The sequence below is a fragment of the Ciona robusta genome, chromosome 5, assembly GCF_009617815.1.
Source record: "Ciona robusta chromosome 5, ASM961781v2".
Lineage (NCBI taxonomy): Eukaryota > Metazoa > Chordata > Ascidiacea > Phlebobranchia > Cionidae > Ciona > Ciona robusta.
This window is the reverse complement of record NC_143239.1, coordinates 4,709,605-4,734,990: the sequence shown is the minus strand read 5'-3', so window position 1 is coordinate 4,734,990 and position 25,386 is coordinate 4,709,605. Positions and strand designations below refer to the sequence as shown.

The 25,386-nt window shown below is 32.6% G+C and overlaps 2 protein-coding genes across 2 annotated transcripts; both read right to left on the bottom strand.

Annotated features, from left to right (window-relative positions):
• Positions 1–2,177: 2,177 nt before the first annotated feature.
• Positions 2,178–10,308, bottom strand: LOC149735848 (uncharacterized). The gene is made up of 7 exons (XM_089878439.1): positions 10,080–10,308; positions 9,499–9,617; positions 8,567–8,669; positions 7,366–7,434; positions 5,721–5,843; positions 5,334–5,385; positions 2,178–4,955 (listed from the first exon to the last, which is right to left on the bottom strand). The coding sequence occupies exons 1-7, from the start codon at positions 10,251–10,253 to the stop codon at positions 4,558–4,560; spliced, it is 1,038 nt and encodes a 345-aa protein (XP_089734565.1). The 5' UTR covers positions 10,254–10,308; the 3' UTR covers positions 2,178–4,557.
• Positions 10,309–11,579: 1,271 nt separating this feature from the next.
• Positions 11,580–25,237, bottom strand: LOC149735847 (putative phospholipid-transporting ATPase IIA). Its single transcript, XM_089878432.1, has 26 exons — positions 25,077–25,237; positions 24,411–24,560; positions 23,964–24,090; positions 23,505–23,618; positions 23,107–23,250; positions 22,562–22,640; positions 22,142–22,317; positions 21,563–21,721; positions 21,079–21,168; positions 20,682–20,836; positions 20,228–20,366; positions 19,529–19,676; positions 19,092–19,192; positions 18,669–18,782; positions 18,095–18,235; positions 17,525–17,608; positions 16,971–17,141; positions 16,493–16,591; positions 16,068–16,305; positions 15,200–15,264; positions 14,353–14,508; positions 14,014–14,078; positions 13,716–13,824; positions 13,351–13,408; positions 12,551–12,754; positions 11,580–12,159 (listed from the first exon to the last, which is right to left on the bottom strand). Exons 1-26 carry the CDS (start codon positions 25,136–25,138, stop codon positions 12,023–12,025), a joined length of 3,285 nt encoding a protein of 1,094 aa, XP_089734558.1. The 5' UTR covers positions 25,139–25,237; the 3' UTR covers positions 11,580–12,022.
• Between the last annotated feature and the right edge of the window lie 149 nt (positions 25,238–25,386).

The following is a 25,386-nucleotide window of genomic DNA, read 5'->3' as shown; positions in this document are numbered from 1 at the left end:
GCTTCAATAACACTCGAATGTTATAGGACATAGATCAGTAGATTATCATTCTTAATATAACAGCTGTACAATATAACTAACTCGAGCAAAATGTTTATATTGATTTTCATGATTAAATAACATATATGGGCCTATATAATTGTTACACCATTGGCACATCTAGTCATGAAATAGCCTTGGTATTTTTAGACGAACCGTTGCATTATAACGTAATACACCAGCGTGACCAGCTGACACAATAAAGTATCGATTTTTGCTGCCAGATGTAGGCTATATATATTACGTTGGTTAGTAAGGTTAAGACTCACCGAATGAAGATTCCAATTTAACTTCGTGTTGCCATGATATTGTTTAACTTCTACACTATATATTCTGACATGACATTACTATCGTCTTTTATAGTAAGATGTATAGTAGGGTGGGAAATATCAACATCTTTTTATTTTATCTCTTTCCATTTAGAAGTACATTTAAAGAAATATAAACCGTATCCTCAGGACTCTCATATAGACTGTTGTTAATTGTTTAAAACACTTTTCGGGTATTGGGACATTTCGTGATAAAGGTATCCCATCTTACCCCACACTACCATAACATTTAAATGAGATATCAAAAACGCTCTCATCATTACAGACTAGTATAACTATATGGCACCTGTTATACCTGTACTGAAACACACTGTTTAGTATTCTATAACCTTTAAACGGCCATTACAAATTGCTTTTTGTATCAGTACAGATATAACTCTAACTACAGTACGTCCTTTAACTCTAGTGTAGCACAGTGTTTGAAACAGTTTCGAGCTATTAGCTAATCAGCCAACCCGTGTTACTAAAGGCAAAAGCGAGAATCTTTTAATTGGTTATCAGCGCAAAGACGGAGTGTGATGTTGATTACACTGCGTTTGTTCGACGCTTCCTTGCCTGTAATTTATTTATTTTCCACTTTGCAGGAAACGCGAATATTTTTATTCGGTATGAGTGTGAGGTCTTATAACAATTTGTACTATATTCTCTCGTCCAACTTGATAATAAACCGAGGACATTCAAAGAAATATTAAACCTACCCACGACTTCCATAGACCGTTCGTATTTTTTTAAAACCGGATCAGGATATTTCGATATCATGTCCTAAAGGTGTCCTATCTTTCCCCACAGTACTATATATACTATAGTACCATGCTATTTAACTAATACGCTAACAAATAGGCATTTTATTCATAGCGTGTCTTAATAACTCGTTTTATAAACGATATACTTTGATGAACCGTTCCATCCATTAACGCGTGTCATTTTGTCCTTAACATCCAGTCTTTGTTTGTAGAATATTCTAAGATACTGGTACTACGATGAGACGCGCTGTGGGCTCTGGAATTTCTTTGACATGTTTATTTACAACGCATTTGCTGAAATAAGTTAAAGTTAAAATATTTTTAAAAATCACCACGATCTAGCAAGCATAACATTAAAATTCTTTAAAGGATACGGTTTCATAATTCTCTGAATGTTCTTTGTTTACTACCAAATGGGAAGAGAAAACAAAAGGAAAAGGTGTCCCATCTTACCCCTCCCTGCTATATCATTACGGTTTCGATTTCAAATTACTTTATGCTTCACTGGTGGCATGTCTTTTCGCAAATAGAGGACGAGACTGGCCAGTTTACACCTTAGATTTAGGCCCAATTTGGCTCAATATCCCAACAACGAGGGTGCTACATTTAATAGCAACTGCTGGGTTGGGACAATGTCTGTTAAGTGTCCTGTCCAAGGAGGTATACGTCTATCAGTATTAAGCATTAAATCTAGGATTTTTCGGGTAACTGCTGCATAACAGAGAAATCGAGTTTGGTAAAACTCTAATTTTCAAGGTTGTAAATTAATCGTACTACTTTCACTGCAGCGTAACAATTTTTCCAATTACATCAACTGTATGCTATTTGTGTATTTAATTTAAATGCAAGACTTCCGCTTTTGTAAATTTACATCTCTAGCTCGGTAGCTTAGCCAGTCGGCGTAAATTTAACAACCTGGCTCCAAATTTAACAACACAAAAATCAATTCTTGTTAACACACTGTAATAATCCGACTGCTGGTGGTTATTAAAATGAACTAATAACACAATTAAAACTACATTGGTACCCTAAGAAATATTTGTAGCAGGACCTCTATTCACATTACATTCTGCATGGGTGAGGTCCTTGTCAAGGACCTGGGATTTAGGCCAGATTTGGTCCATTACCTCATCACCCAGGTTGTTTTTGTTTTTAGTTTATGCTGCAGGACCTCACTGTTATAAAAAAAAAAAAAATATCATTTAAAAGACACAAGTTTTTTTCCGATATTGTTCAAGACATCGCCATTTTAATAAACTTTGTTAAAGCAACAAGACAGAGGTGAACATAAAAGCAAAATAAGCGAATGAAAGTGGCATCCTTTCCTTCTCAATGATTAAAATTTGATTAAAACAAAAAAATATGAAAATCAAGCATGGGATAAATCTCGAGAGGCAGAAATTGAGCGGCAAGTTGGTGCTGGCGGTGGTGACAATTCAGTGGATGGAGGAATTAAGGTTTGTGTGGCTGGGAAAGACAAGGTTGATGTATAAGAACTATACAAGCATCAACAAAGTAACAAAAAAATCCGGAAACGGCAAAGTTTTATTTTTCAGAAAAAAATGAGCTAGTTTTTATTTTCTGAAAAAAGCCAGGTTTTTATTTGTGTAATAAACAAGAAAAGTTTTAATTTCTGGGAAAAAAAAATTAGCAAGATTCAAAGTTCTGGAAAAAAGGAAGCGAAGTTTTAATTTCTGAATGAAAAAAATGAGCAAAACTGTATTTTTCTTGGAAAAAAAACAAAGTTTGAAAAAACGTGTTCACAGAAGAAAATAATGTTTTAGATCCAAAAAATGAAAGATTTATGTGGAGTAACTAGAAACAGGTTACAGTAGGTTAGTCTGTGTGAGAGTTAAAATTATGTTGTACATGAGTCGTTGGTCTAGATATGACAAACTAATTAAGCAAAAAAGTTAACAGCAAAAAAACAAGAAATGAGCAAAAAATGATAACTGCGAAATAAACACACAATTGTGGAACATTAAATGCGGGAATTCAAAGACAAATGCACCACATTGAGAATTAAAGTAGATTGTATGGCAAAAAAATGGAGTGTATTTAGATTTTTAAAAGTGTGTAAATTATAAAATAACTCATTATTGTAAGACCATTTTTATGCCAAATAGAGCAGTAACTAACATGAGTGTTTTGTTAAACAGAATCCCTGTAAAATGGCCACCAAAAAGCTAAAGGTAATTAGTGAATTTGCACATTTTATCATATAGTTAAAAGTATATCTGTTTGAGAGACATTACGAAAAAAAGTTATACTGCGTTTAAGCTCCAGCCTACTATTAATGAATTTAAAGTGACTTAAAAAGAGGTGGCAAAGCAAAAAACGAGTGAAAATACACAATACACCAACGGTTGTGGATATCTGTACAAAGTAACACAAAATGAAATAAAGGTGCATTGTATGCAAGCTAGTTCTAACATGTAGCTGGTCATAGGTAAATGGCGGCGAAACTAAACAGAATCAACAATTACTGCACGAAGGTATAGTGGGATGGGGAAAGATGGGACACCTTTCCATTCTATTTTCTTGTTGCATTTGGTAGTAAACAAAGAAAATTCAAATAATTTTAAAACCGCAACCTCGCCACTACAATAGACCGTTGTTAATCGTTTAAAACACGATCAGGATATTTGAATATTATGTGCTAGAGGTGTCCCATCTTTCCCCACAGTACTATAAGTTAACTTTTCCAACTGTTTATTAATTTCTGGTAGCTTCAAAATAAAAGCACCATGTTTAATAAGTTTTTCCTTGGATTTTAGTATTTTATTTTATATGGGTAAGGTCCTTGTCGGAAAACTGGGATTTAGGCAGGTTGGACCCATTACCCCAGTCAGAAACCCAAGGAGCAAGTGTGACATTTGCCATGAAAACTTTGAAAAATTTACAGAAATGCATTTTATAACAAACTGAATGAACTAATACGATGGATCCTGGAACATGTAGCACTTCTAAATGGAGGCAAAGTTACAAAAGGATGGATACTAAAAGATAGAATTTACAAATTGCGTTCTCTGCCACAGAGGGTTCTGTAACAGAGGCTCATGCACAAATGCTCACAACATATTCCATGTACAAGTGTGATCATGTACGGGTCAATTCATGTACGCGATGTTACCGTTATGTCTCTGGCTAAGACTATGAAACAAAATTAGGGCAGATGAAACATCGATTATAGTGGTCTTAAGGGTAAAGTAATAAAAGGTTTCAACCCGTAAAACTAATGTACATTTACTCATTTGTGACAGGGTGTTTAAAATCACTAAAAACACTCGCTTAAAATTAAACAACAGCAAAGGAACTTATGCAATATTGTATCTGCAGTTTTGCTTATAACATATGGTTTAATTTCCCATGTAAGCTGTGGCTATTACAGCCATGTGAAGATTACTGTGTATAGTGTGCGTGTAATTCCTTATAGCCACCAAATCCTAAACATCTAAGTTTCTTCCCTTAAATCGCAACTTGTGGGGAAGACTAGAATTATATTTGCTGCCACTTTCATCCTCTAGTTTTTTCTCTGGCGTTTGTGGATTCTGCGACATTTTTAACAGGTCAACCAGAACGCTCGCAGCTTCATAAGTCACACAGTCTGAGCCTGGAACAGAGTTTTGAGCTATAGCTTGAGAGTCTCTTGCAGCAGATTTTATTGTCAAATCAACCCCTTGAGTTGGACTTTTTTCAGGTAAATCAATTGACGTGAGGACAAACTTGCCAGCAGCTAAGTTTGATAGAATAGAATGAGGTTCCCTTGTTTGGCAGATTACTTCACGCGTGGGTTCAAAATCATCATCTTTAAATTTGCCATCTGCTGTTTTGGTGTGAAGCTCTATAATAATCAATATTTAAATTGTAAACAGGTTTTATGACTTGTGGTAGCTACAAAGGTACATTTTTACTGCCTTTTACTGTGTTTGCTTTTGCTTATTTTTGCTGTAGCTCCAACACTGTTTTTACATAGGAGAATTCAAAAGATTGTTAGGGTATTGGATACATGTAGCATTTGACATTACATGAAATACCTTAAGTCAACATTAAGAATGTATATCTGGTGTATATTTAAAAGAAAGATTCCTATAAATGTTCTGTTTGAATTAATTTTATTTTTAACACATTAGTACCTCGGAAAAAATGAAATATTATATAAATATATATATAAAAACCCTACATTAAATAGAAAATATATATAAAATAAATATTAAGTTACCTGAGATTTTGTGCAAATTATGCATCGCTAATTCATCCTTTTCGTTGGGCCCCTGTAAAATGTTCTTTATTAATGATAATTTTAGTGCAGTGAAATTATTGTCAAGTGCAAGGAAACTTAATACACAACTTTATTGCAAAAATCCAGTGCAAATGAATAAATAAATGTAACTTGCTGAATCCTCGCGTGGCTGGAAAAAGACATAGTTATTATAGCACAGGTTTCATACACCCCATGCCAGCTTAAACTTTGTGGGTGATTTTCCCTTTTATATATACACTGTATGGCTGAGAATTTAATCTTCTATTTTACTTGGGTGAACTCCTACAATGTGACATGTGTTACCTCACCCATAAAGAACATAACTATGCAATAAAAGACACATACCTCTGGGTAAATGACTGGTGGTGTTGTGGATTCTCGTTGACACATGTTTGAAGAACTTTTGCATTCTACTTCACTGAGGCTGTTAGATGGGGATGGGAGCATGGAATACATAGATAGATCATCCTGGTGATAAAAAGTAATATTTTAGTTTATCAACTTTGTTTTATTCAAGTGGGCATATTTATTCATTTGATAAAAAATAGGTTTGGTTTATTGATTTTGTTTTATATAAGGGGGCATTTATATTTATTTGATATAATATACGTTTGGTTTATCCATTTTGTGCAGTGAATATGTTTATTTTATTCATTTCAATTTTTTTATAATGTAGATATTGATATTTCTTTATTTATTCATTTTATGTTATTGCACAGAAAGTAAATTCTTATACACTTTGTTTATAATATAATATTATACAAGCTGCAAAGCTGGCAAACACATGATATCATTGCTACACAATCTGCAATTAAGGATGAATAAATCATTTCTATTGTTTAAAATGACATAGGAATACCTATTGTTTCATAACAATCATATTATGTGCACAGAAGAAAATGCACAGCTTCATATTAAAGAATGGAGAAAAAAATGACAAAAATTTTCTAGGGAGTTAAAAAAAAAATATTTTTAATATATATATATTTATATATATCTCGATAATTTGGAATGTGATATAAAAAAAGTTATGTCATTTTAAATTACCAGTGTATAGTTGTATAATACAATTAAACAGAGATGTATGAAACAATCTAATTTAATATACATTACTGAGCAATAGTACAATGTAATACCAGATGTTGTAGAAGCGAATTAAACATCCTGCTGTGGCAGGAAATATTCACCACAATTACAATTGCTCTTGCAGAATCCCAATACATTATTACCTCATTTAATGTATTTAAATAGACAGCATTAATTTGGGGGGGAATTTACATACTTATAATTTTAAAAATAAAAACAGATAGGCTAATTGATATGTGATAGTGGAGGCGCCTAACATGGGTATGCAATGTATGCGCATATACCTTCAAAATAAACCAGACTACTTGTACTTCTGAGTACCTAGTATACATGCATTATCAATTTAATAGCCTATCTTACAAACATGTCCTAAAATAAACACTATACAGCGGTGATAGTGCAATGATTAGTCTATTTCCTAAATAAAACCTAATAATGTGACATGAAAAAATGTTCATGATTTTGCTAGCATAATTTTTTTTCTTTTAAAACTTATGGTTATTGGTTACCTTTACTTTTTAAAAGTTAAGGGGCTATGTGTGATAGGCTACTGATAAACATAAATTGTAATAGCTTGCTCATTGCGAAGATCAAATTTCCCAAAAAATCAGTGAAGATAAGAGAGCAGTCAGAAAAACAAAAAAACAGTCATAAAACTACTTGAAGAAAAGAATATATAAAAATTGTAGCTGCCAAACCAAACTTTAGGTAAAGGGAAAATCATTGTTTTTGGAATAAGATTTGTGGGCTGCGGCAAAACAAGTCTAAACAAGGGAATGAAAAGCAACAAAATCATTGCACCTGCTGGAGATTTTCTCATTTTTCTATAATTTTTAATCAGAAATAGGATTGCATGCAAAAGGGCAGGTGTTAATGAATAGAGTGTTTCTAGGTTAATACATACTGTGTGGTCTTTGTCTGACAAAAGATTATTTGCACCTGCCTCTGTTCCATCAATTTCTCCATATTTAACCTGGAACGAAAACAAAAACAATTATCTGTGTAGAAATTTAATGAGCAAATAAAGAACTTGTAAAAGTTATTGTGTTTTTCAGCTATGGATATTAAACACAACAACTTTGTTTATGCCAGTGTGTCTGGAAATTAGTTTTTGAACAAAAGAGAAATAAATGTCAATCATGATGGTTGCCTATTCAAGCTTTTTGAATGTATCGGAACTTCTACGAACTAAGCTGTAATTAAACCAAATCGGATTAAATAATTTTGGTGGGCTGACTTAATTAACAACTTTTTTGTTGAACTACATATTTACATTCCTGTGCAAAACAAGTTTTAACCGGTGTAGTTATGCTGCAAATTCCCTTGGTTAATTTGATTTACCATTTAAATTTAAAGAGAAGAATAAAGTTAATGTTATTTATATAATATATTATATGTGGTAAAGAATTAAAACACTTTTATTCATATACACCAGCAAATTAATTAAATATTTTAATTTTTATCAATGAAAAAATGTTATTGTTTACAGTTCTGTTTATTGAAATAATAAGTGCATTGTCATTGTCCCGCTAAAATATCATGTGTGATAACTGATAAGCATCCTCAATCTACTATGTTTGTTATTCAGCCCTTAACATAATATAAGTGAGGTTTAGTCTGTGTCTAAAAAGCAATATTAATAGCCAGAGGCAATTGCGTGATCCAACGTAGAAAATGAAGTAGGCCCTAGTAAAATAAAAACCACTACTACACTAATATGTCGAGACCAATGCACATTTTTCTTTTCTGAAAGGTAAATATTAAAGCAATAAAAAATGTCCTTCAGCAACTTGTGGTTCATTAAATTACATTTGATCAAAAAATTGTTGGAATAAAAAGCAACTACCATACTATATGCCAGGACCCGTGGGCAATTTTTTCTTCTTATAAAGTTGAAGTTTTAAGCAATGAAAAAAACTGTCTTTCAGCAACTTAGCAAATGGGTTATTAAATTACGCTTTTACAATTTTTTGGAAATGATAAAACAACTATCACAGTAATAATATGCTTAACGATAAAGTTAAAGGCATTGAAAAAAACTGTCTGTCAGCAACTCCACATAGCAGATCTGTTTGATCACAAATTTTTGAAACAGTAAAATTTACCTTCAAAGCGTACAATTCATTTCTTAAACATAAGTTTTCTTGGCTTAGAAATAGGACCTTGTCTTCTAACACAGAATCAATTGTTTTTCTCTTTTCTCGGGACCTGCAACCAAAATTAGTATTTTAACAAATTAGTGATATTTTTTCTCGCACTATTTTTTAGTAAAATTACAAACTAACAAAAAATTATTTGGAGATAACAATGGTCACTTTCGTATTTAAAGATAAGGGACAAAAAATACATCCCTAAATTAAATCTACAACTATTGTGGCAGTACTGTTTAGTTTAGAATATATGCATGTATTCGGTATAAATACAAAGAATAATTTATAAGACTATTATCACAGCGTAATGTGTTTAACTTACAACCCAAATGTCACGTTCAATGCAAGATTATGCAAAATTAAGGCTTATAGATATTTTCATAGATAAATTGAAACCACAGACATTATCCTAGCAAATCCTGAATTTTACGACCTGTGCCTAAAAAGGTGTGTGGAGAATTGTTAAATCTCCCAAACTATCTGTATATGATGATGTATTTAACCCCTTGACAACAAAACATAACCACATCTAATCTACAACATTGAGTTTGAAACTAATGGGTTCTCAACAACAAATATTTTGTTTAAAGCATTGGTAATATGAAAAGTGAGTTTAGGGGTAATGGGCCGATTCGCCCCGATTGTTGTTAGTCTGTCCATATATAGGCCCTATAGAAAAATTATATATGTATATATGGCTGTTATAATGATTGTTAGTCAAATCCCCAAAATTAAATCAGGATTTAATAGTGTGAAAGAGATATTTTGTTTTGTTTTAATTTTTTGTTGGACCGACATTTCATCTGCCTATTGCCAGAAGATCACTTTCACAATTATAAATCACCTAGCAGCAACAACATTCACATATTGATAAAATTTCAACTTACTTTCTTGCTGCTTCGTTATTCTTCTTTCGTTTCCTCCAGTAATATTCATCTTTGCATTCGTTTGGAACAAAATGTCGACTTCTGCGACTCCCCGTGCTTGCCCGTACTGGCAATTGCATCTACAAATATTATTTGCTTGTTAATGCATTATACACACCCATGTAATGATAAGGTGTTAAAATTATTTTGTTACAATTTTTATGTTCATGAATACCAATAAAATAATGAGGTCACAACAATACCTTTGAGTTGGAAAATTGTTGAGGTTAGGAAAAGAAAAAGTAAAAATATATGTATATCAGATCAGCAACTTGTTATTTAGACACATCAAAAAAACGAAACCACACATTGATGCTAATTTAATATGATGTTCTAACCCAGACATTATATTACCCACATGCCGACTGGGAAAATACCCAATTAAAATAATATGTGTGCAGCACCCATTTGTACTCAAAATATAATATCATCTAAACTATGAGAAATTTGGCACAAATGTTATTTTGTATAAAAAATTCCGTAAAAAAAGAAACATATGCTTTAAAAACACTTTTCAGTATTTTTTTGCATGCGATACCTACTTGTCTATGGTTTTGTCGTTCATTTGTGGCTAATGGATTTGGAAATCGTGGAAAAGAACCAAATGACGTTGGATTAGGAAGATATCCAATTGGTATAAGCTTGGGTGGGCCAACACTTCTGCGATTGTTATTTACGAAAGGAAAGTCATCATTATTTAAGTTGTTATTATTCATATTATTTAACAACAATTATCTAGAAAGGAAAGTTATTGATATTGCGTTTTGTAGTTATTCCTGTTTTAGATTATCATTTACAAATGGATAGTTATTATTATTTAAGTTGTTTTTATTCTTATTATTTAACAACAATTATTTGGAAAGAAACTTATATATTTATATTGCATACTTTAGATGTTTCTGTTCTATTCTATAAGGGTCAGGTCCTACATTGAGAACTGTTATTTAGCCTGAAACTGAGACAAAATTAGAGCTGGCATATTATCTCTATTATCATAATAACAATATTTAGTTCAACGCATTAACTGCATCCTATTTAAATGAATTATTTCAGTAAATTCTTTTAATAACAAAAATCATATTATGTTTATGTCTAAAAATCGCTATCTTCAACGTTGTTGTATTATCTAAGACAAAATTATATAAGTCTGTTTTTCAATTCCTTAACAGGCAATAACTATTATGTCTTCTCATTTGTCTTATCTGAAAAAAAACTATTGTAATTTATGTAAAATCTAATTCTAACATAATACATCTAGGAAAAAGTATAACATAAAAGATCAGTATTAAAAAAGAGAGAGAACCTGGGCGGCTGGGCCAACTCTGAATCTAAACCTGCAACATTAATAAACTGCCATAATAACACTATACAGACGCTGTTTTCTATACGAACATAAACAAACGTGTGTTATAAGAAATAGCTGTCCATATTTCAACTCCGTCTGACACGAATTCTCCTTTTTTCTCATGAATTTTTCATGCGTACGTGCTGTTGAAATATCAGATAATTTTCACGATTAGTTTTGAGTCGCTGTAACAAGGAATACCGCAAGCCAGAGTACCCATGCAATTTAAAACAACATAGCAATCCGACCACGGAAGGTAAATTACACAGTATATATAAACGCATAGACCAGAAAGATTTTTTGCAATATACGTAACTAAAATCTCGTATTCAATTTTCGTATTAGTAGTGTCTAACACAAATAGACAGACATACATTATGCAATTGAGGTCTGTTAAGGAGGGAACCCCCTGCGCCTCAAAACGAGCGAAAAATAACCCCCGTTAAAAAGATGCACCAAAAAACACATTCATTCGGATTGTTGTTTAAGTTTTTACAACTATTTGAAGATGAGTGCTGTAAAGCATAAACTGTGGCAAACAAATAAACTGTACTGCAGGCAAACCAAAATGGACACCTCAGTAAAGCATTCAAGTCCTACAGAATACGTAACTAACAACCGGTATTTTGTTATAAGATTCGTTTAACTTTGTAAGTACTAGATGGAGGCCAAAAGATTTAAGAAACTAATTACAAACTTGAGTATATTGTTTTATTTGACAAATTGAAGCCAGTTAAACTATTAAAACTTTTTGCATACATATAAACAAACAATAAGAAAACAAATGTATAAAATATATTGTGCAATGATTCGGATTATATTGTTTAAATTTTAACTTCTCACTTAACAGTTACAATACACAACCATAACTGGACATAAATGCTTTAAATATTTCCAGTATTAACACGCATAAAAGAACTGGAATATTTTGTAATTTTTGTACTAGAGTAGAAATGCTAAATTTTGGTTTAGAAAAATTTACCTAACTACTGATTTCTTGAGCCAAATCTGGTCTGAATTCCAGGTCCTCGACAAGGACCTCACCCACTTAAAAAAGGGACTACTTCTACAAAAACATATACTATTTCTATGTGTGCTTTAAATGCAGCGTAGTTGAAAGCTTTTAAAACGGAAAATGTGTTATTCATCCAGCTTTGAGTACATTGGTGGAGACAAACGTTTCTTTAAATATTTAATAATAGCCAGTGGTAGACAACTAATGCTGGTTATGACGACAACTCTCCATACAAAATCAAGAGACATCAGGAATTCTGGATCTAGTAATACAATAATTGGTATAAATGGTCCTGTAAACTAGTATATATAATTGTTTAATGCTATGGTTCTGGGGCAATAGGCAAACTATGGTCAAAATCCTACTAAGCCTCGATTTGGTGTCTTACTCATAAAAAATAATATTAAAATACCTGTTGGATTATGCATATGTACTAATAAAAATATATAATATATACATGTGTCAAGTATTTCTTGAATAATACTTTGTGTGAAATACTAATATGTCTATGAAAAGGCAATATATTAAAATAAAAGATACGAGCATTTTTATACAAAGGCTACAAATGCAATCTACAGTTTTTTTTGGGTGGGGGTATCTTTTTTCCAAGTAAACAAATACTGTAGAATAAAAAGTAGGAATACTAAACTCACCAAAGTATTCCTTAAGCACAGCGAGGGCAGCAAAGTAGATTGCCAAGCTGATTCCTTCACATACAAACATGAGCCAATGCCAAGTTCTTATGGTAAGAGCAACCATTAAGAGTTCCGTAAATATGAGTGAAGTAAATGAAATGCTAACAGCGTGAATAAACTCGGTATCAAAAAGCAACAATGCACCGTACATTATTGCACCTCCTGTAAAAGTATGTTTTTGTTTCAGTTTGTTAGAAACATTAAATGAATGTAACTTATTTGTTCTCGCGCGGCTGGAAAATGACAGTCGTTATAAGACGGGTGTACTGTTTCTTACTCCTCATGCCTGCTTACGAGTTAACATGTATGTTACTTTGTTTGTGATATCTAGTTCAGTTGTATAGTAAGGTGGGGTAAGACGGGACAACTTTGGCACATAATATCCCAACATCCTGAACATGTTTTAAACATTTAATATTGGTCTATGGGAGTTGTGAGGATACGGATTAATGATTCTTTGAATACTCTTTGTTTATTACAAAATGGAACGTGAAAATGAATAAAAATGTCTTCCCACACCCTACTATAAAAACATTTTTTAACAACTCCAGTCGGATAGGTAGACAGACATTGTCAGTGACATATTCAAATAAAATCCAACCATTGATTATATTTAACATTTATTTCTGTTAGGGTGGGGTGGGAAGTAGTGACGCACTTTAATATAAATAAATACATGCTACGATTACATCTCATTGTATATGAACCAGTAATTTATCCACACAACACAATTGGATAAATATAAAACTTATTATTACCTTGATAAACACTTATTAGAACCCATAACAGGAAGGTCTTCAAAGATAATGATCTCCCCTGAATATAAAGTACAACTTACATACCATGTACCTTATGTATTTTAATGTATTAAAAGGAATAAAAGTATTATAATTTATTAAAAAGCAAAAAAATTAACATACTAACCTGGTTTATAGCATAAAAAACCAGGCAATAGCAAAGAGCTGAATACATAAAATAATAATTCTGAATGAATGTAACTTATTTTTCCTCGCATGACAGGGCAATGACAGTCGTTATAACATGGGGATCCTTGTTTCATACACCACATGCCCGCTTATGAGTTGCGATATATGTAGGTTTGTGAGTAATTACAATATTTTACCTTATGTAGTTCATGGTACAGCTCTGGAAATCTTAAAGCAACACTGGAGTTGACATCTTGGTCAAGAACGAGCGAAAATACAGGGAACATGGTGAACACTGTGGTGTAGCTGCATGTAGTTATACAAGGGTTACTCTTAGATAACTTGTGTGCAGTGGCGTAGCTAAGCGGAGTTTCTGGAGACGCGACACTCCCTTTTTTAATAAAAACTAAACTAAAAAAAATGCTATGTTTTTTTCAGGCTGCACCATTGCTTGTGTGTGTTGATTAATTAAACAATAAAATAATAAAAACTTACCCAACCATAAGGTATCCTTGGTAAAGAGGAACAGACGAGAAGTAAAATATAGATGAAAAAACAGCCTGGAATTAAAAATAGTGTTTAGAAACACAACACAGAATGTTAAATGTTATCAAGATGATTCAAAGCTAAACAATAAAGTCAAATTTTTAAACTGTTAGTATATTGTTATCTCATCTCCTAAATTAGTACTCGAAACTGTAGGCTTTGAACTTTGGCTATTTTTATGCTAAACTCAACCAGACATGGGTGTTGGGGTTACGGGGTCAAAGCTTGCCTAAATCCCAGGTCCTTGACAAAGACCTCATCCATAAAGAATAAAAGCAATTGGTATACCTGCATAACTGATATAATCAGACCTCGATGTATAATGAACTGACTGAGTGAAGAAGAACGCTTGTAACTGTTCCTACCATGCACCATAAGCAAGGGACCAATATGGCAAAACTGAGTGACAGAAAAGTCAGCTGCCAGTGAAGCCTGCTTGCCTTCCTAAAAAAATTGGATTCAAATTTTATATTAAAAAAAATATTCTTAAGAATTAATATGGATAAAATTATCCCATTTTTAAAATTTCCTTAAAACGCAAAAAAACATGTGGAAAAAAAGCACTTCCTATATTTAACTAAAATATACACAAGTTTTGGGCAGTAGTTACAGGTTTTTATGACAGAATACATAAGCTTGTATAATCCAATTAGTCATACAGCTAAAATACAATGAATGCAGTTTTAATTTAACTCCCGCTTTCAATGCAAGACCAGATAAGTGGTCTAATATGGAATTTCTGAGATGCTGTAATTATCTTTAACAGCGTTCCAATGTAATTCGAATTCTACTCTACACGGGTGGGAATTTTTTTAAGTCCGAACAGTTAAATTGCTAATAAATATTTATACCAAACAAATGAGACAAATTACTGAAGTGACGCAGATAACCTACGTAAGGAAACAAGTACTTTACATTTATAGCTTATTATGGCATTTGGTTACAATAATAAGATTGAATAATTGGGAAGCAAATATGTAAAGAACGGGAGATCTTATTTAATTTGTTTTACCGCTCTACTCTGATTTCTGATAGTTTGCATACTTTATAATAAAACAAAAATGCCACAGAACAAAAATTGTCACCCTGCCACCCCAGGTTTGGCACCCATGGTCTAGTTTAATAAAAAACTTACTTTTCCAACAATTCCTAAACCACAATCAGAAGCTTGTATCATGCTAACATCATTTCCACCATCACCTGTGTATGTATGGTGGTTAATATATGATCAAAACCAGAAGGTATATAATATATATATTTACTGTTGCTGCTAATCATATTATAATTGTATAAATTAATGAGTGTCATTTTCTACCCTGGCGACCTGAATAGGACGTCAAAATGCAAATTCCAAAGATCCAAAATAAAAGAGCAAAAAAAAAGAGCCAAAAAAAATGATGGTAGAAATTAGAAAATATGAGCAAAAAATATGATACACATATGACATATGTGTGTTAATGCATGATAGGAGATATGTCAAAAAATTAATTACATTTATGTGGTAATACATAATGAAATGTATGTTCAAAAATCAAAAATGATATCATATACATACTATATGACGGAAAATATGTAATATGGCAAACAAAAAGGAGTGGTGAAACTGAAGCGGTGATATTATTAAAGGCTAAAAATCACTAGCACAGATTTATTTTCTAAAATTCTTTTCAATTATAACGGGAGTTAGACTACAATAAAAAAACTGTATTTTTTTACGATTGAAGTCAGTGAAATAAAATTAGATTAAATTGACAAAGTGTTAAATTATTTACACAAGTAATTTGATTGTAAAGTGTTACAGTTTGATGTCATGTTATCTCATAATATTTAAATTAAACATACCAGAGAGTTATATGAAACATATAAAAAAATATTTTATGTGAGTGAGGTCCCATGGGCATGTTATGCTGCGGGGCCTCACCCAAATAAAATATTTTTTTTAAATATATATTGTATTGTTATTTTTCCTGTTAATCACTTATGGAAGGTTAAAATTGACTTACCAACTGAACAAATTCGTTTTGCGGTATGGTTTCTCAGCAGTGTTACAATCTGTGCCTTTTGGGTAGGTGAGCACCTGCATACAACTACTGCTGGACATTGACAAGCTAACTCCACAAACTCAATGGCGTAATATCTGAGACAAATATCAAGTGATGATCCTCGTATAACAAGCGCTGTGTCGGGTGCTCGTCTACGGAAGGCATTTAACTCAAGGTGAGTTTCTGTACGGGAGAAAACCTGTTGGGAGAAAAAAGTCAAAAATCCTAAAGAATTTTTTTTTTTTCTGAATTCTTACACTGCTAAGGTATTACATAATTTAAGAAGTTTTTTAGGAAAAAAATATTGTGAAAAATTAATTTTGTAATTTTCATTTGATTAAAAAACTTGTCTGCTATTTTTAGAAAAAGCGGTAAAAACACCAAACCTGTTGAAAAACATGGATGTCTTGATCTCTGGACACCAAACATGAACTTTTAGCGATGCAAATTGCTGTTTCAAGTTTATCTCCAGTCAACATCCAAACCTGGGTGTATGGACCATGGAGTATCATGTATAGGAGATTGGGAAGTTATATGGTCTGGCCGTGGCCGAGTGGTTAACGTGCCTGCCTTTAACACAGAGGTAATGGGTTCAAGGCTCGTCCCTGCTATTATTATGGGCAAATGTGTCCTTGCTGCTATCATTGTGGGCATATGTGCAAGACACTTGCCCCAACCCAGTGGTCACTAATGGAACGTCTAAATTATCAGCCATACATAAAAAAGAAAAAATGTCACCCACAAAGTAACATACATGGTAACTCTTAAGCGGGCACGAGGTGTATTAAAACAGAACACACGGACTGTTGTTTTCTGCCACGTGAGAAAAAACAATTATATTCATGATACAGATAACCAACTCACACGAATCCCTGCGTTTCCCAACATTTCTAATGTTGGTCTCACATCCACTTGTAGTTGATCTTCCACCCCTGTTACACACAACAGCTCCATATCGCGCTCTAGTGTCTCGATAACAGCAGTTACTTTCAAAGCTCGATCCGTCACGCTAAGTTTAGCTTGTTGGTATCTTCTCTGTGGAATAAAAATTCAAGTTCAAAGTTTATTTAAGAAAAAAGAAATCAAGAAAAAAAAAACCTTTTAATTTTACGTCTAAAGTTTAATAAAAAAAAGCTAATTTTAATTTTAGTTTACTAAAAATAAAGAGATTCAAAGTAACCCTGTTTGCTTGAACGATACACTTTAGTAGCCTGGCTGTTGGGGTAATGGCCCAAATCTGGCCTAAATCATAGGCCTAGGGCCTTAAATTCAGCTTTATTTAAAAGGTAAATTATCACATAGTATCAGTTAGAAAATCTCTTTCAGTAGGTAAAATTAAAAAGTCTGGCCTAAATACTTGTTCCCTAAATTCAGTTTTATTTAAAAAATTTATAAATAGTGAATATAACAGCAATTACCTCAAAATCATAATAAACATCTTGTGTGAGCGTTCGTTTCCCAACCACTAAAGTTCGTAAACCCTCACGCGCCATGTTGTCACACTGTATTATAATTTATAAATGTTGGTCAAACATCAAACTGGTGGTAAAAAAATGACACACATTTCCTTATAAAGTGTTGCTGAATGTTAAATACAGCGTCAGAAATACACTACTTTAATACTAAGTTTTACACTAGACATTTTATACGTTAAAAGAATATTTACAAATATACCTGGTAACAGAAGTAACAGAATTATGGTAGAATGGTTAAAATAAACCAGAAATTGAAGAGCTCTTATTATATATTTATAAAATTAGTAAAAACAGATGGAAAAATGTTTTTGTTGGGTCATCTGCTTGGTATTATAAGAGGGATAAAGTTTATCAATAAAAAAATACTAAAAAAAATTGAGCATTAATGCAATACAACAGACATGAACAGTAGCCATTTTCAAAGCAGTGCAATATTTAAATTTATAACTTTTGAAAAAAAATCCAATGTATATATATATATGTGTACAACTAATCAAGTATCCATAAACATACCTCTTCATTAAGCCAATCATTAAACTCAACAATTCCTGCCATAACAGCGTCAGCCCCCTTCATATAAAATATTATTTCACCCGTCCTATCATCTTGTACAATAATCCCCATCCTTTTGCTTTCAGAGGTGAATGGGAAGATCTGTTTGCAAATAAATGTGATATTTTGTTGTTTTTAAAACATATAGATACTGTTATATCATATATATATATATATATATATATACAGTAGGATGGGGAAAGATGGGACACTTTTAAACTCTATTTTCTGGTCCCATTTAGTAGTAAACAAAGAACATTTAAAGAAATATGAAACTATGTCCTCATGACTCTTATAGACCGTTGTTAATTGTTTAAAACACGATCAGGATATCTGGATATTATGTGCTAAAGGTGTCCCATCTTCCCCCACCCTACTATATATGTAAAATCCTGATGAAATCTTGCTGAATGGCAGACAAACATTTGGAAAAAATTTAACATTTTAGATACCAATGTGGTCATCAAGCCCAAAAATTTTAATTTTTTAATTATTATTGCTAAACACATTACAATATAAAGGTAGTATTTTATACCTGTAGTATTTTATAGATGGCAACTTCGTGGTTGGGTTGCATTAAATGCATGGAATTCAAATCTCGCTTGTAAAGTGTGAGGCCAACTAGTTCTGTCCATTTGACAAGAGCAATCTGAGATGGTAAAAAATTAAACCAGTAATCATTGAACTTTACGAATTTTATTAATGTTTTTAAGTAAACAGTCAACAGCTCCTTTAGAGTCGTGAGGATAAGGTTTCTGCATATATTCTTTGTTTACTACGAAATGGGATGATAAAAGAAAATGAAACATGAGATGGACCATCCTACCCCACCCTACTATCCATTCATGAACTTGTCATAATGTGAACTTCAAAGGTTGTTAATATTACTTAGACTTAGAGTTTGTTTATACTAAAGCCAAGGTGAATTTAAGAATCTGTTTGTATCAACCAACTTTACCTCATCAGGACTTGAAGCTTGGTAGACTTTACTTTCAAGTTGTGGTATTTCATCACTTTCATTCTCATACACAGGTGTCACATTATGGCATATTGCTAATGCTTGAGGGAATATAATGTTATATACAGTATGACTATTATTATAAGCATGTTTTACACACCACACACAAAGCATACTTAGTAAATTCTGAATGTAGAGTTATAACACGGATTTCTTTTTATTCACCAGACACACGTGGTGTATTTATACACCTCATGCTCACTGTTGAGTGATGCGTTTTGGGCGACATATATATCTCTTTCGTTAAACAATTGGTTGGACTTGTTTGTGTCTGTTGCTATTTCAAAGCACTATAGCCTTACTGTATATCTTTACACAAGAATCGCACCAGGTCAGGGTCAGATTCATGGAATTTATTACAGTTAACACACACATACCTTTAACAGCCTCTACAGTTTTAGTGTGGGAACTTTTCCTTATCTTTGGAGTTGTCGTTAACTTCTTCATCTTATGGTTTGGAGTTGAACCAACGTCAATTAAATCATCTTTCGGTTCCGAATAAAATTGTCGCAAATGTTTTTTCACCTGCATTTATTTATATCCACTGTTATACTCATTTGCCAATCCCTGGTTTTGTTTAACAGGCATTTAAAGTCTTAAATAAAGATTAGCTCTGCCTTTATGATTAATTAACCCATATTTCTTTAACTGTTATTGCTTTGAAAGGTAATGCCAGCGGTTATATTAAATAAATATAATAAACTACCTAATCCATTTTCATTTTCCAATGCATCTTTATTTTTTTATAACTTTTGAATATAAGGGTTCGGTTCTATGAGGGCCATGCCACTGATGCCAGGGTACATATGATATAATGTAGGTCAAATTTACAGTGTTATTTTTTTTCTTTCATTACATTGAAGAGAATTGCTGACATCTGCCTCTATGATTTATTAACCCACATTTATGTAATTTTTATTGTTTTGAAAGGTAATGCCAGTGGGTATATTAATAAAAATAAACTAGCTAATGCTTCTATAATTTCTAGAAAACTTCTAAAAATGAGGATTTCGCCCTATGGGGGCCAAGCCAGGGTAGATGGAATGCGGGACAGAATTAGGATTTTTATGTCTTACCTCATCCATGGAGTCACTGCCATAAGCAACTGTTCCAATGTGAAGTCTTTTAAATATCATTTCATTCTGTGTGAGTGTTCCGGTCTTATCACTCAACACATAATCTATCCGCCCCAGTTCCTCTGGTATAGTGCTACACCTGTTGTGTGTAGTTGGGTTAAAGGATTAGACTTTTGTAGTACATATTTTACATGGTGTGTTCATACACCTCGAGTTATATACCTCAAGGGTAACAGGAAAATGGTCATTATAGAAAACCGAATGCAATGTAAAACAGTGGTTATATTTTGTTTACATTATGCATGGTAGCAGAAGTAACAGAATAGTGATTAACTGATTATACAATCATACAACATTTTTCAGTAAAAAAAGTCTGTTCAGTCCTTTGTATTAAAAACACTTTTAAACACATAATGCAGAATACATTAACAAACTAATCCAACATTGTAATTACCTCACAGTGGTGCCTGGTATAGATGAATCCCTCTGTATAAACCAACTATACACGGCCTTTCCCATGTCTAAGTTGACACGTAAACTTATAGGAATGATATATGAGAAAAGTATGATGAACCTGAACATGTAGCGGTACCATGGACCATTGAAACCCTTAGAAAAACAAGTTAAAGTATTAATTATATACAGAAACATAGGTGTTAGGCTGTTAGTTCTATTTTATGTGGGTGTGGTCCTTGTCAGAAACTTAAAAAAATTAGGCCAGATTTGGATCAATACCCCAAACTGTTATTTCAACAAACATATTTTAAAATTTCAGAGATGATTTTAAAGAGCTTGGCGCCCATAACAGCTTTAATACAACTTTATTAAATATAAGTTAACCTATGGTTTACCTTAACTGCAATAAGTGCAAATGAAAGAATAATCACAGCAGCAAATAATATCTTAGTGAGAAAGTTGATTTCCTTGTCCACCAAGCCTATCTGTAATGAAGTAAAGTAATGAGAAATGAGTAGGAGGGTTGCTGCAGTATCATTTTAAATGAATGCAAATTGCTTTATACTGGCATAGATGGAAAACGACAGTCGTGCGTTCTGTTTCATACACAACATGCCAGCTTACGAGTTACCAAGTATGTTACTTTGTGGGTTATTTTTGAGGGATTTTTAATATGTATGGCTAATAATTTGGCCGTTAAGTGTCTTGCCCACAGTGACAACAGCAACGAGCATTGAACCCATTACTTCTTGGTTAGAGGCAGGCGCGCTAACCACTTTGCCCCGGCGCCAGAATAAAATAAAGGTTTTATATTTACAGAGAAGCAAAAAGTCAACTATTTTGCATGGTACTGGTAGCAGAAGTAACAGAATATCTTACTTTAGTGGATGGGTTAGAGGTATTCATTACACTTCTTGTATGTTTCCCAGTGTAAACAACCAAACCAAGTGCTGTACCAGATGCTACCACAGTGTTGGCCCACAGTGCATTTTCAATACTCAGTGACTCTTCCACGAGACCTGATTTGGTTGGGTCATTCTACAAATATAATGAAGTATAAACAAGTGGAGTAATGAAAACGGAAAATAAAAACTTTCAATTTTCTATCAAAGTAATTCATTAATTATTTTTAGTCTGGAGGAACAATATTTTGCATGCATTGACGCCTAGAAATGAGTGAGTATAGGTTTTCTATGATTATTTTTTTATTCAAAATTTTGTACTGTTTTTTATATCCCTGACTTTGGGGCAAAAATACCATTTGCAGAGCAATAAAAAATGTTTTCAAGAGCAACCTTGTTATAACACGAGTGTTCTGTATCAAACAACTTGTGCCAGCTTACAAGTTACCACGAATGGAACATTGTGGGTAATTGTTTTTTTTGTTTTTTTTCATTTTTTGTGTATGGCTGACAGTTTAAACAACCCATTAGTGACCACTGGGTTGGAGCAACCTACCATGGTAAAAGAACCAATAAAGCTGTGTATATCGTTGTGTGGTTTATCTGCATACACATGAGCACCACAGTTGATCACAGAGGCGTAATTATCCATGGCTTGTGTGCTGGGTATCGCAAGTTTAAGTTTCCAATCAGTTTCCCCATCAAGTTGGTCCGTACGGATAAAACAAGTGCCTGGATAAACAGATAAAATAAATAAAAACACAAAGGTTTAAAAAATACGGGTTTTATCAACGCAGCTGAATACCATAACAAAATTAACACAAAAATGACAGGTTATCAAAACATGCAAACTATATATCAACCTATTTATGTGTATCTACAAGTTTAATGATAATTAAAACAATGAAAAAACAGAAATAAAAATCAAAACAACATTCATAAAAAATGAAAAATTTGGCTTTATAACAAAGCTCACCATTTTTTTCCGAGGATTTGAGTAAAATAAGATCAGCAGGAACCCTTTGATCTTTCTCTAAGATTAACACATCAGATACCTGCAGTACAGACTTACTATTACTAATTATGGAAATTTATACCAATGTAAACTGTAGGATTAAAGTATTATACTGCTTTAGAACCATGATTTTATTCTATATGTCTAAGGATACTTGACACCATATAAAAAGTGTCTGTATATACATACTTGATTTTCTACATTACATTAATATAATAAAATTGGATTTTTAAAATTCTCCATGGCCCCATGCTAGAAATGGACATATCCCCAACTCAGTGGTTGATAATAGAAAGTAGTAATACTGATTAATGCAATGTAGAAAACTAAAGTCTTCCTACCTAACCTACCATGCCAGGTTTGGAACTATAGGATGGTAGGTGTAGGAAATTAGAGGTAATGGGTTCAAGGCTCATCGCTGGTAACCTGCTGCTATTGTGGGCGAACAACTTTCGTTTTCCAGCCGACTAGGATAGTTACATTCATTTATTCAAATTATTACTTACTTTAATATGGGAGCTTGCAACAAAAGTTGTGCTACCATCAGGTAGTACTTTTTTATACTGAGTCGAATTAATCTCTTTATCTCTGTAGTATCGCTTCAGTTCATCAAATGCTTCACGTATTAAAGTTACGCTTAATACAAAACCCTGAAAATACAAACAGAAACGATAGGGTATTGTTTCAGTAACAAAATTTAGGTTTTTATATTATAATACTTTTGGGAGACATATATTTATGGATAATGATCAAAATAACAGACAGTATACATTTTTACATTAGCATCAAAACAGTATATTTATATAACTTCAATAGCCTATAAAATATTATTATGTACAGAGTTTTTCTTTTAATATTTTAAATGTTATAGATTACAAAGTTAAATAAAGCACGTCGTACATACCAATGGAGCCCAATACGTGTATAGGAATCCTATCTTCAATGATGGAATAAATTGTGAACATGCCATTATAAGGAAATATAAATTTAGAAAGAATTTGAACTGGTTGTATAAGACCTGTAATAAAACATGAACATAATTTAAAGTTAAATGTCATTATTCAACAGTAAGCAACTTTAGAGATAAAAAGTCAATTGGTAATTGGTAATAGTTTCATTAAGAATATTTAAAGAATATACAAAATGTTTTAAGTACAAGATAAAACATGTTTACAAAATGAAAGCTGTTAGTGTGGTGTGGGAAAGTTAGGACATTTATATATTGTGGGCACAGTGTATGGGTTTAAACATGATCAAACTTTTTAAAATTCAATAGAGGCAGGGATAAGTTAGACTCCATTTTACTTAAGAGAACTATATTTCTATTTTTTGGTTTTTAAAACCAATCCCACTTACGACTCACCCCTGGTATGAAAGTTAGAATATTGTATTTCTGATTGCATATTTTGTTGGCCGGATATTTCTCTTCAAGGTCAATACGGCCAATCAGAATGGTCCGTGATTTTAGAACAACTTTTCGTACAAAACAACTGGAATAATTCGATTGTATATAAATATTTATCTTTTTACATTGTATATGTATGTATGTTTACAGTTACTGGATTGAATGATTGAATGTTACTACCTATATCTTCGCATCCCCCGAAACAACAGTCGTTATAACACAAGTGTTCTGTTTCATACACTTTATGCCAGCTCACGAGTTACCAAGTATGTTACTTTGTGAGTGATTCATTTTTTGAATTGTTTTGTCTGGCTGATAATTTGGACAACCCAGTAGTGACCAGTGGATTGGAGCAATTGTATTAAAAAGCACAAACAAATAAACTTTACATTCACACAACTTTACCTTTTAAAACATTTCCAAAATGCTGAACAACATGAACAGAAACCTTTTCTAGAAGGTGGAACAGACACTTCAAACTCACTGTACTCCGATACACTCACTGACGTGCCCATTGACATTAATGGGATGGAGTCTTCTTGAAGATTTGGACTTCTATCAACAATTTACATATGTAGGTTAAACTTGCATATAAATGAATGGATTTAAATTGTATGTTTTAGCGTGACGAGGCAACGACAGTATTTATAACACAGGTGTTCTGTTTTTACAAAATGACTGGCAATCAGACAACCATAGTATGAATACAGTTATTATGGTACAAGCAATTTTAGTGAGGTGGTTCAATAAAAGGGGGGAGTGAAGAATCTCCCCCCCCCCCAGCTTATTTGCTAACCACTAACCCCTAGGTCAGGGGGTTAAGTGTTGATGGTTATGGGGTTAGTGGTTATAGGGGTTAGTAGTTACTAGTTAGTGGTCAGCAAATAAGGGGGGGGGGAGACTCTTCACTAGCACCCTATAAAATATACTGGTATTCAAATAAGACAGTGGTTTTAGTCTGTAAAACATGATAGTTTTTTATAAAATTGAACCACTTTATTAAATATTTGGCTTTTTAAAAATCCCTTGTATACAAAAACATACGATATTATAACTTAAACACATATTTACCTGCTAAGCTTGGAATATTTAACGTGGGGAGACCCAAGTAAAGGGTTTCGAGCAGACGCCATTCAATGGAACGATAAAATTTACACTTACATTCCTTACACAGTTTAGGTTGATTTTTGCTTCAAAACAAATTCGCGTCACATTTAACATAAAAATGTTATATAACTGTTTTCCCGCCAAGAGATCTTCGACTATTCTTCGTCCCCAGGCAAAATAAAACTACTTAAAATGTATATGTAAAGGTATAATGCAAATTTTACCCGCTAAAGTGGAAGTCAGATCGTCAATTCCATGATTATCACACATTATT

Excerpts from the sequence above, each read along its gene's own strand:
- LOC149735847 (XM_089878432.1), bottom strand. The coding sequence starts at position 25,138 with ATGGCGTCTGCTCGAAACCCTTTACTTGGGTCTCCCCACGTTAAATAT. Across the intron at positions 16,592-16,970 it reads TGGGAAACGCAGGGATTCGT|GTTTGGATGTTGACTGGAGA; the intron begins GTGAGTTGGTTA and ends CCATACACCCAG. Across the intron at positions 14,079-14,352 it reads TGATTATATCAGTTATGCAG|GCTGTTTTTTCATCTATATT; the intron begins GTATACCAATTG and ends TTTTAATTCCAG.
- LOC149735848 (XM_089878439.1), bottom strand. The coding sequence starts at position 10,253 with ATGAATAATAACAACTTAAATAATGATGACTTTCCTTTCGTAAATAAC. Across the intron at positions 8,670-9,498 it reads AATAACGAAGCAGCAAGAAA|GTCCCGAGAAAAGAGAAAAA; the intron begins GTAAGTTGAAAT and ends TTTTGGTTGCAG. Across the intron at positions 5,386-5,720 it reads CACCAGTCATTTACCCAGAG|GGGCCCAACGAAAAGGATGA; the intron begins GTATGTGTCTTT and ends AACATTTTACAG.